Source organism: Neolamprologus multifasciatus, chromosome 16 (genome assembly GCF_963576455.1).
Source record: "Neolamprologus multifasciatus chromosome 16, fNeoMul1.2, whole genome shotgun sequence".
NCBI classification, from domain to species: Eukaryota; Metazoa; Chordata; class Actinopteri; order Cichliformes; family Cichlidae; genus Neolamprologus; species Neolamprologus multifasciatus.
Window position 1 is genome coordinate 20,735,890 of NC_140454.1, and position 12,582 is coordinate 20,748,471.

Consider the following 12,582-nt stretch of genomic DNA (forward strand, 5'->3'; position numbering starts at 1 on the left):
CTTACCAAACACTCCTGTCAAGCACTTTCATTCCTTAGCTTCAGCCCTAACCACAAACATGGCTACAAAACATGCATGTTTACATCAACAGCGCGATCCCTCGAAGGTTTCTCTCAACAATCACAGGAAAACCTCACATATAAGCAGAGGACGAAAAAAAAACCCCAAAACCTTAACTAACCTCGTGTCTGACCTTCTACGCATTTTCCTTCTCACTCATCCCTTTATTCATTTCTCCAACTCTGTCCTGCATAAACTCCGAGGAGAACTATAATTTTAAAGTATCGACTCTTCGGCAGGAATCCCCGTCGAGCCATGCCTCCAGCCAGTCGTTCTAAAAGCAACAGCTCAGGCAGGCTACTCGCCCTTCCTGCTCGCCTGCATGGATATCTGCTCTAACCGGATGAGCCACTGAGGATTACTCTAAGGAAGGAAGTGACAATGACAGGTGCTCCCTCCTTCCTTCCTTCCTTCCTTCCTCACACATATAAACAATACCCACTTTCCTGCAGCAAGCCTTTTTTAAAAAAGTTTTTTTAATAATAAAACGAAGGAACAACATTAATCATTCTCAAACTTTAGCTCAACATGAGCGTAGTTCAGGAAATGTACGCAAGATTTCACAGAAGGGAATTCAAATTATTAATAATGATCAAAATCTCTGTAGCACATTATGCCCTGTGCTGGATTCCCAAGAAGTATGAAGGACTGGAGTGATGCCAGAAAGAAAAAGGAGTGTGTGTAAAAAAACCAAAGGGGGCGTGGATGAATCACAGAGAGGGAAACGGAGTGAGTCAGAGGGCACGTCTCTACTCAAGCTCTCAATCCCTGCTAGAGATGATCTTTCTAGTTGTCCTCTGATACAAGCCAGGCCATAACTGCAGGCGATAAACCATGAATCGCTTTCTTTGTCAAGCTTCTTCCACTTCACTTTTTTTCACAATAGAATAAAGCAAATAAAAGTCTATGATGAGGATTCGGCTGTAAATGAAAATCTTTTTATTATCTCACACGTTGAGATGTTTCAACGTTATTTATATTTCAACATTTCAACGTTAAGTTATACAATTACAGTGTTAACATGTTGTGTGACACAAATAAGTGGGGGGGGGAAAAGCCATACATACAAAAAAAAGTAGCATTTCTGAAATGTCCCAATACAAAATAATGGTTCATAAACGCTGTAACTGTGCTGTAATATCAGAGATTTAACATGAAGCAAAGGGGCTTTTAGCACAGTGTGAGTGGAAGAAACCCACTACCTGCTCTTTGACGGAGGCCAGGATGTTGTTGGCGGTGTTGTCAGCCTCCATGTTGCGGCCAGTTGAACTGTCGCGGATGGTCAGCAGAAGCCCCTCCTCCGTCACTGGGCTCTGCTCAGGAGCTGGCATTCCTCCTGCTGGGACACACGCACACACATATACACACACACAATGCTCTGGTCACCACAGGCACTCGGCTAAAAGTCTTGCACACATACCCGACTGGGTGCGTGCGCGTGCGAACACACGCAGGCAAAGCGATGCTGAGAAGTGCAGGCGCACCACACCAGCAATGCACAAACATACACCCACACATGCCATATGGCCCAAACAAGAAAAGGACTGTCAATGTTTTATGTCTGTGACAGTGCAAATGAATGCCATATGGTCTTGAGACAACACATGACTTAAATAATGATTTATGTATGAAATTTAGTCATATAAAAATCCAACACAAACAAAAGGAAAGCCAGCGATTCTGGTGAAGGCAAAAAATGGAATTGAAATTTCAATCTTAGCAATACAAAAGTTGCCCTAACATGTGTGTCCGCAGGTGACTTTTCTCTGTATTATTGGATGTATTGGAGATGTTGCAAGAGATGCGAGAGGGCAGGCCTTTGGAAAAAGGTGATAAGGTGTTCCTGAACTGAAATGAGAAAGTGGAACAAATAGTTAGGATCTCATTATTTCTCTTGACAGAGACAGCGTCAAGGGAGCTTTGCTCGAGGTGGATCCAGATTCACCAGACAAGACAGTAAAAGGCTGTGATGGCTGTGTCACACCAAAAGTAGGGGGTCTAATAAACACAGAAGATGCATGACTGAGATACTGCACTGCTGGTGTAATCTACAAGCTTTAGATGTGCATGTAGTTTTGCAGGAGGTCCCGAAACATGTGGACAAAATGTGATCCAGAGGTATTCTGGGAGAGCGTCACCAATGTTTCTGAGATGTGAAGAATCACATGCCAGCTCTGGTATTACAGATTAATGCTTCACTAACACCAAGTATGTTAAGTATGTAATATATGTAATGTTCTGCATACCACGTTACATACATCCTCTGATCAGTCACCAAGGTACTTTGCTTGTTCACTTGCAGTTTACAACACAGTGCTCCACTACCTCCCACCACATCCGTCAACTGCAGCCTTTGAACCAGGACATTCCATGTTATTCCCAGAAAAGCCAGCAATGGGAAACTAGAAAATCTGAGCTCCTCCTCCCTGACTGCTGCACACATACACTCACACACAGAGGAAAACACTGACAGGACTGACCGAGGGTATATTTTGAAAACTCACAGAAGTTGCCAACCTATTCAGGATGGAAAGAAAACTCTTCTGCTTCTCTTTTAATTAACAAGCTGCAATTAACTATGCAGGACAGATATAACGGTAAATGACATGTTTATCACAGTAAATTCTATAAAAACAGGATTTAACATTCAATCTTCCATTAAAAAAAACTAAATAAATAAAAAGATGACTTGCCAACAAAAACACTAAAAAGTGAAAATATGACCAAAATCTGTGTATATAATTTCAGTATTTCTCAGCAGGCTAAACTTGTCCAGACTAGAGCAGACTTTAGGAAAGAGAACCAAAGAAAACAACATCCAGGAAGTACGGCAAACCTTGCTGAAGGCACCATTAGAAAGAAGGAAAATTTGTGATGGGCGTAGAAGCCTACCACTGAAATCCCCCATTATATTTGGTCTACAATGATTTCACTGTGCTTATCGTTGACTTTTCAGCAGCTGTGAAATATAAGTGAAGACAGCGAAGCTGCCAACCTACCACAGTCCTTATAAGCACATGGTTGACTGGTTCTTCAACATTTCTTTGTATCGCACTCCAAACGAGGGAGGGAGAAAAAAAACCTCGCTGTAAGCCTGGTGGGTTGAAACTTGGGTATTTCAGGCCCTTAAACAGTTCAAAGAACAAGTACAAAGCTGAAAAGTAGGTAAGAAGCCAAGAAGGCAGACCCAATCTGTGCAGATTTCAAGGCTGTCATTAGTTTAATGCGCAAGGACCACACTGCGTAGTTCCTCCAGAATAAAGATGACCTCATTGTGGTCAAGATAAAGAAGCAAGCCAGTGTCTAATTATTACTGTTATAATTGTTTCCTTTGACTAAGCAGAATACAAACAACCTGCATGACAGCAAGACTAAAGAAAACTGAAAATGAATTTCATTAACTGTCAGACTTATCTACCTATTCAACATGGAATAATAAGCCTCTCTTTTGCTAGACATCCTTTTCTAGTCAAAGCTAAATCTCCCTGTAAGCATTATAATCCTCAGTGTATCCTAGTCTGCCAAGAAAAGTCTTAGTCTGACCCCACCCTGACACACTGGATCACGTGATCTGATCTACTGACCTCAGACTTGGCCACTCCTCTCAGCTTCTTACACAACACCTCTTCTGGTAACCGTTTCCCAAACTAAATGTGGTTCATACTGAAAGGACATAAAGGGAAAATGAGTGTGCCACAGGGTTTGAAAACGTATTTCTTCTAATGTGTCAAAACCTAAATGAAGGGGTTTTTTTTTAAAGGGGATAGCAATAAAGAAAGCTGAGGCAAATACAGCCTTTTTTTCCTCCATTCTCCCCCATCAGTTTCATCTACAGTCATGAATTAATCAGTCCTTGGATCACTCGAAAACCACCCGTGTCTAGTAACACCTTCCCCAACAAGCGCTGCGGGAGAAAAACTATTATCTGTCACTAGCAATCGGCGTGCAGAAGAAAAAGGGTGACTCTGAGAAGTCAGAGTGAAGAAGGAAACCTTTTGGAGTTTTGCATGTTTACCCGTCTCATATTTCTGCTAGGAAGCATTTTGGGTTATAACTGCCTACTTAAGGTTATGACAGACATTTTTCTGAAGATGTGTTTTTTCTTCTACTCACAATATTTGGATGAACTGAGGTGAAAGCCAAGGCTCATTTGTAGATGAATACACAGTTTTACGGCATTCATGTATCTGCGAGTCTCTCAATAAACAACAAGCAAACTTTGCTCTAATCAAACATAACCACCAAGCAGAAATGTTTTGTGGTTTTGTTTTTGTATTGCTAAGCGAATTAAAGAAATAAATCAATCTTCAGGCCCAGTAGTCAGACCCTTTTATTGTGACACTATAAACTGTGGTGAGTTGAATTGTTTTCTTGCTAGTAATACTTGTTGATGAGACTTCATTTGGACATCAATGTCTGATTTTCGCCATAACATAGCAAGAACTAGCCAGCCAATCAGAGCACGTTGGGTGTTTTGGGAAGTAGCCCTTAAAAAGCCAGGAACAAAGACCCACCCGAGGGTGAAAAGAGATGCTGAAGAAATGTTTCCTTTGAGAAAAATAATGTGTTATTTGAACATAAAAGTCTGTGTCTGTCTGTAGATTGGCACTTTAGGTAAAAAGTAAGCAAGATGAGTTGCACACAGACTATGCAGTGAATAAGGCGGTCCGTGTGGATCAGGGACTGTCGACTCTGGCTTTTCCACATTCAGAGACTGCATTACAGGATAGGGATAAACTGGGAAAAAGGCTCCGAGCCACGTTTGTATTTGATGACAAGATATTATCTCTGCCTGCAAGATATGAAGCAGTGGAAGTTGAGCGAACAGTGTGCAGATTCTACTTTATTGTGACTGTCCCTGCTGGGTAGCTAGTTGGCCAGCTGTCAAGCTGTAAAGTCTGATGTCTCATCAACAAAAACACTGCAAATAAATTAGCAGGATTTTCAGTTTAATGTCCTACTTGTACTAAAACTGTCTGCTGCTATACAATCTGAAAAACAAGTTAAGTTTAAAAAATTAAATGAAATAAGCAGATGTATATCACAGCTCCGGTAATAACTTGTCACGATCCCTGGTTCAAACCTGGCAGGAAGAACACTGCGTATAGGAAGCATGTTGAATCTGGGTGAAATCTGTCCCAGAACAAATATGCGTTTCCATCCAGCGGTGAAGGAGGGAGCAGCTGAAAAAAAGCCAGCACTGCTGTCAAAGCCACAGTGGTGAGGAGTTTATCTTGATGTCATTATACATGCACTCACTGGCCACTTTGTTAAGTACACCTTGCTAGAACTGGGTGGAACCAGTGTTTGCCTTTAGAACGGCTTTAATTCTTTATGGCAGCTGCCAGCAAGCATTGCTCAGAGAATTTGTTTCATATTGACATGATAGCATTACACAGTTGCAGCAGATTTGGCAGCTGAACATCTATGCTGTGAATTTCCCATTCAACCACATCCAAAAGGTGCTCTATTGGTGGCTGTAGAGGCCATTTGAGTACAGTGAACTCATTTTCAACTTCATTAAACCAAATTGAGGTGATACTCGGTGATATTTAGTTGGTAATAAGTGGGCCAAGCTATGCCAAAAAAATAAAAAAATATCTCCCACACCATTAGACCAAAACAGTAGTACCCTCAAACCAGTCAATCTACCACTACCAACAATGATGAGATAAACTTTAAGTCATTTTCTTCTCCATTTTGATGCTTGGTTTGACATCTATAACTAGCTCCTGCCATGTAATTGGCTACTTAGATTTCTACATTAACTAGCAACTGAACAGATGCACCCAAAAAAGTGGCAAATGAGTATGCACTGCTGTATTCAAATTAAATAGTTTTCCCTGCAAAGTATAATAAAAGCAACTGTTTTCCTTTAAACTATTTTTTTCTGAAATCCTCTTGTTTCTTTTTTAAAGTTCCTTTTCAGCCCCTTTTACTTGCAAAGTTGATAAATTGCCATCACCTGAACACACGCGGTGTTCCTGTAATTGGTCCTGTACGTCAAACCCATTAGAACCATTATCTGTTGACTTTCAGGGAAGCAAATTTCTCTCCAGGGGGCTGAGTGACACCACATCACCGACATTCAGCACAGAAATGGAGATGAGCTGAGAAATGATAGTACATTAGCCTGAATTTCAATTGCAGGGAATCTCAAAGAAGCAGCAGTTGATTGCCTTGACTTGCTGAGCTAAAAGCAGCTGGGAAAAAATCAATGGCACAAACAGAGGCGAGAGCTACTTAAAGACCAGTTTTCAGGCTGAATTTTTCACTAAATGTATACTTAATATTTGTTGGAAATTACAGTTTGATAGTTAATGCACAACTTTAAAAGTATTATGACACATAAAGACAAAAAGTCACATGAAGAACTGTGCCTTTTGAGCAGCACCCTATAAAAGACTTTTTACAGAACGTAGTAGTGAGTCTGATGCAGTGTGATGCAGTGACTTGGACTGTCTCACAAGTTTTATCTTGCATTTCACTTTTTTCTGTCATGGCGAATTATTGTGTTTGTGGAGGTTGCACAAACTCCAGCCTGTCAGGACATTAAGTCTGTGGTTTTTCCTAACAGAAAACAAATGGAGCTAGATTTATGCTTGGATGCCATTCATGCTGCTGGTTAGACTCCCCCCACCCCCAGATCTGTTTGTGAATCTTTTTTTGACGTAATCAGGCCTGTGGCAAATCATCCCCCAATATTCCTGTTATCAGACAGAAAGCTTGTTTTCTAAAATACAATGAAGAGTCAGATGTGTAATTTTCAAGCCAATGCGGTGTATGTCTGATTGCTGGTCATCTCAGTGCAGCATAATCACACATGCATTATACAGTTTACCAAGGTTAAACAAACAAAAACCATGTTATGAGCATATCCAAGTTGATTGATTATGTTGAGAGGACAATCTGACGAGTGAAATCATCTGATGTATTTCAAGTAATTTTTTAAGTAAGAAAAATAAATAGATAACCGTTTGCTGTCAGGGCCATGTGACGCATGAATGCTTCCAGCTTATCTAGACTAACTTTTATTGTGAGGAGAAATTCAGTCCCATCACTAATCATTAATAATCTCAGCAGGTACAACAACATCCCCAAAGACCCACAATACTGAATTGCTTCTCTTTTAACAGTGTATTGACTTTCCTGATACAAAAAGCATCATCGAATTATGTCCAGCAGACGCTACAAAAACCCTTTTGAGGAAAGTTAAAAAAAAAATAAAAATCTCATTCACAACAGCAGGATTTCATTTTTAGGTATGGCCCTGAAACTGAAGCCATTTCTAGACCTCTTAACTGAGCAAACTATTAGACTCAACAGATGGTTAAGAAACACTGGCGGACACCCTCACAAAGTATTTGCTACGAGCAGATGTGAGAATTTAGAAATACAAATGTGTAAATGGTCTGATTCAAACTGTATGAACCTTGTCTGAGCCCAACGCCAGACAGAATATGCATCAATACATGGATTTGCTAGTAATGTGCTCACAAGAAATTGCATTTTGAAGAAAATAATGAAAACTGCTTGAGAGCCCCACATAGTGGATGTGCCAGGATCAAAACAAGAAAAAAAGTTATTATTAGAAAAACCAGATGTTTGACTTTCTGCTGCTGAAAACAGCTGAAAAATACTTTGCTCATATTGACACACCCAACAGGAATGTCTCCTTTCCAAAGCAGAATCAGTCACTCTTGCGCACACACAATCACTCTGTCAATAATTACCTTGAATAAGCTCAAAAGAAAGATGTAGCTTCCTTTGAGTAAGGCACATACCTGTCCTTCTGTTGATACAGGATTAAAAAAGGTTAGATGTATAAGGCTGTGGTGAATGGAGAGGAAAGCCTGAGAGCATCTCCTTCACTTTCTGACAAAGAGAGGTTATCACTCAGAAGCTGCACCCATGCCCACTTCACACGTTGGACCTCACCCCGAGAAATGTTGCAATAACCTGAGGTCTAGGTATATGAGCATGTGTGGCCACAGGGCAGGGCTTGTGAATGAATAAAGGTAGGAAACACAGTCATTGCAGCACAGTGGGGGGCGGGAAAGAAACGTGGGTATGTCCTGAGCTGCACTTTACCATCCAAGACACGTTTACTTAAAAAGTGCATTGAAGAGATGACTGCATCACCAAATAATCTGTGTTTGCTCTGTGCAGCGATAAAAACGCAAGAGTAACTTTCTGCAAACAAAAATCCTACAGATCATTCACCCTCAAAATCATTTCCTCTCAATACCTTAACTAACAGGGAGCTGAGAGGCGCAACTGAAGTCTCATCAGCTGTTTCCAACATGTCACCACCAGTAATATGTTGTGACATGCGGGGACATAAATTATTCTGATTGCATGCTAATCCCTTAAATAGAATCGGGGTCTGCGCGAGACAGACATGCTTCATTCTGTCACACATTGTTAGACAAATACATTTAACACCCTAAAGCCTTTCTGCGTACAATTACAACGCAAACACAACAACTACAGCAGAAACGCTTTCCAAGAGGGAATTATAACACAATGTTGTGTAGATCACCTGAACAGTCAATATATAAAAAAATAAAAAACGAATTCCTTTTGTAACATATGCTATACCAGAGAAATGTTTCTTGGGATTTAAACATGGCATGGGATGTTCATTATTTAACCTAATTTCTCAGCTGAGTTAAAATGTGTTTAATCAATGTGACTTTTATCAACCCTATGCACTCGATTTGCCGTGTCAAGCATTTTTCCCACGGCTGACTGGAATAACTATCAATTCAAATTATCCTGTTTAGATTTTATGTCATGAAATACCAGGACCATCCGAAAGGGCATGAACTGAAAAGGAAAATCAGCATTACTGCTATTGGCAGTGTTCTGGCTCCCACAATGCAATGTGTCAAGCAAATAACTAAGCTCACTCAGCACTTTATGGTTGTTTTCCGCTGTAAGAGTTTGTAGGCCATTTCAGAACAGCTTGATGCCTGCATGCCTTTTTAAGATAATATGAACCATCCCGCTGTTAGACCTCGTTTAGGGTCACTTTCAGGGGAGGGGGAAAAACTTACTAAGAGGTCATCTTTCCAAGATGCCCTGAAAGAACTGCTCAGTGGAACTTGTGGCCAATTGGTTAAACATTGAATGAACAAGAAGAAAACAAAAAAAAACAACTTGTAACTGGAATAAATTGTAAATTCAACCCTCCCATTCTCCTCTGCGTTTCCTTACCAGGCTTGCGGGGAGCTGGAGTCTATCCCAGCTATCATGAGGCAAGAGAATCTTTGCTTTTTCCACTGCTATCGGAAAAAAGGATATTTGTGACTTCAGTTCAGGGTGTTGCTCTTTTATGAGTTTACTGTACCTTGCACTTGCTGCTCTGAGCTCCCACTGTGGAAAGGTGCTCATTATGCTGATATTAACTTTCCCAGGCATGTCTGAGAGCAAGAGTGCATGTCAGCGATCTCAGTTAAGTAAAAAGGAAGCTACTTCAACTATTTCCAAGTAATTTAAAGTAAATGTACAAGAAAGCTTTCTGAGAACACCACTGAGAACAACCAAACGAAAGAGGAGATACTAGCAACTGGTGATGCGATCTAAAAGTAAACAAATGTCTCAACCGAGCATTCTTAGCTCCACTTGCTAGCTGCACTCCATTTGGCAGGAAGAACAAATTGAAAAAAGCAGCTGGCTAAAAATCCAGACCCAAGACGCATCTGAGGTAGAATATATATTTCAGTTTTACTGTGTAACACTATTGTGCACCTCCTGAAAGTTACAAGGTCAATTTACTTTAGTTACTGTGAAACTAAGTGTTAAGCAGTCATGTTATACTTAATTTCCAGAGGAAAAAATACCCCAAGCACAAGAGTACTTAGGCCACTTTTGTGCCTACACTTGACTTATGATGTCTCATTACACATAATGGCGTGTCGCTATTATTGCAGTATAATGCTGCTGCTGCTACTGCTGGCACTTTGATTCACACTTCGAATAAGGAAGTGTTTCATCAATGACAGTAGCTCATTTGAAAAGAGGGATGGAAAATGCCTTTCATTTATAATGACACTTATAAATACTGCCATCTGCAAGCATTGATAACACCACTTTCAGTATTTTTCCTATATTTTTAGAACTATAATAATTAGAGATTTTGTTGAAATAACATGGTAAAATTTTGAGACGATCATCATCCACTCACAATAAGTCCAAGTTTCATGAATCCTAATGGTGGAATTATCTGCTTTCGCCCCAAGTTTTCTATTGATGCAAACCAATTTAGAAAATTAGAAAAGACACACTGTTACCATGAAGTTATTTAGTTACTTAACTTTCCTTTGCTTCCATTTTGAAAAGTATAGAGAGGTTTAGGTTAAACATAAAAGCTACTTTTTGCTGCTCCCTTGTCACAAGAGGTTGCCACAGTGAGTAGCTCTACTTTTACACCACATGACGTTCCTGACGCCACCCCAACGGGAATTTGTGTCTCAGGCTGGGATCAAAGCAGCAACCTTTCACTTGCTACTACACTATGGACCCACAGTTTAAACATAACTTATTTCCAAAAACATTATCAAGAACTCTGATGTGCCAAACCCCCCCCCCCCCCCCCCCCCCAAAAAAAAAAAAAACACAAGCCGTAATAACTGCAAGTCCTGTGATTGCACACAAAAGTATTGACAGACATCACCAATTACCAATATCTGCTAGAGTTTAAGAATTATAGTGAGTGAATGAACAATGGACATCCAACATGATTCTTCAGGCAATTTAGAAATGTCGTCCTTTAGAAGATAACTGTACTAACCTTAATTAAGAATGATTAAAGGAGCTAGGAAATGTATCTGTGACAGTGACCAGAGCCATTTTCTAGTTATCATAGTAGCTCTTCTGCTTTGGGATGTAAAAGATAATCCTTTTATATTGACACAAACTACTTCCCTTTTCATTTTAATAGACAATCTCTAGGCTCCAAAGATATTCTGGTCTTCTGGCTTTAAACATCGCTTAAAATAATTGTTCAGTTAACACAGTAAGTTCCAATAATTATAAAATACTCACACCAAAAGACTGAATTTAGTGTGACTGACTTCTGAACTCTGGTAAACCAGGGAAAAAAACAACAACAAAAACTCCAACTGTTGTTTGCTGGGAAGTATGAACTTAAAGGGGGATGTGCATAGATAAATTAAAGATGTGCAGTGTATTTTCTGATAACTGATTTGCATCAGCACTGCCTACTCAATGCCTTGCACTTTAGAGTTGACAGGCAGGGGTCATGAAACAATGTGCTGCTGTCCATTCAAATTTGAGTCTTGCCACTATTAATTGCACAAATATACATACAAAACATAAAGAAATGAAGCAACTGCTTTCAAAATGAAACAAGCAAATGTTCTGTTAATGTTATTGAAACAGTTAAAAGAATGTTTAAGCACAAAGACCCACTATTACATGGTACTTCCTTTTTCCTATTGTGATCAATTTAAAATGTACACTATATTTTAACTCCAATCATGTCATTTCCAAGTACCATGGTCTGATCTAAATATATCACGTCATAGCATACCATAAACATTAGTTGTGTTTGTGTACATCATAACAAGCTAGCCAGTGAAAGGTATCTGAAAGTTATATAAACTCCAAGAGTAGCCCAGCCCGTACCTTTAGTCTGCACTTTTTTCAAACAGAGATCAAGAGACAGAATAGAGATAGCATACAATAAGTATTACAAGTACACATTTTGCCATATTTCTATGCAAGCTACAAACAGCCAAGTAGCAAAAAATCGTTTTTAAGCAGTTATGGGGTTCTACAATAACCTGCATGCCAATCTGGTATTTACCACAAGCTGTGAATTACAGCTTGAAAAGTGTCTATTGACAGATTGATTTGTTCTGCACATGAGTACTTTTTTTTTTTGAACTAAAATGTTTACGTTCTGAGGTGGCAGGTTACTGTACAGAAATCAGATCAGGCAGAGAGAAAAAAAAGTCAGCACCAACTTAGGTTGAATATTTCAGTGACTACTGCCAATAACTGCTGGAGGGAAGGTGGGTGAAAATAGTGCCCAACAACCTGTTTTATTGTGTCACGAAGAAGCTATTCAACATTACTGACAGGATTTTTGATCTCCATTCACATTTAATTGAAGGGAAAGAATAATACCTTTCAAATTAAATGCACTCTGATAGCAAAACAAGGTTCGAATAAATAAATAACTGAAATAATTAAAGCTAGCAAATCATCAGCCTAGTCCATCACAGATCTGTATCGGTTTACATGTTGCACAGAAACTGACAAGATAATGCAGGAAAAGATACTTTGGATGTTTTGTAAAATTTGCCTGCAGCACATGCAGCACACGCCACATCACAGCTGAGCAGATGGTGCTGCAGAGTCAAGTGGTGTCTTCACGGTGATTTGCTAACATGTTTGTGAAACACATTGCTGGAAGGCTACTCATCAATAACCCCATCATTTTTCATGTATATACTACAGTGAGAAACCCCAACAAACAAAATGTAGGCGAGA

At 39.7% G+C, this 12,582-nt stretch overlaps 1 protein-coding gene across 8 annotated transcripts in view; it reads right to left on the bottom strand.

The window, feature by feature from the left end:
* LOC146500762 (plakophilin-4-like) overlaps positions 1 to 12,582 on the bottom strand; it is a 91,512-nt gene that overhangs the window by 66,246 nt on the left and 12,684 nt on the right. For 4 of the 8 annotated variants that reach the window (XM_085136293.1, XM_085136290.1, XM_085136299.1 and 1 more), the window contains exon 2: positions 1,263 to 1,399. The exons of 1 other annotated variant lie outside the window; for it this stretch is intronic. In XM_085136293.1, coding sequence (XP_084992419.1) covers positions 1,263 to 1,391 — 129 coding nt within the window. In that variant the 5' untranslated portion in view covers positions 1,392 to 1,399. 3 more of the 8 variants (XM_085136291.1, XM_085136297.1, XM_085136295.1) reach the window with 3 other exon arrangements.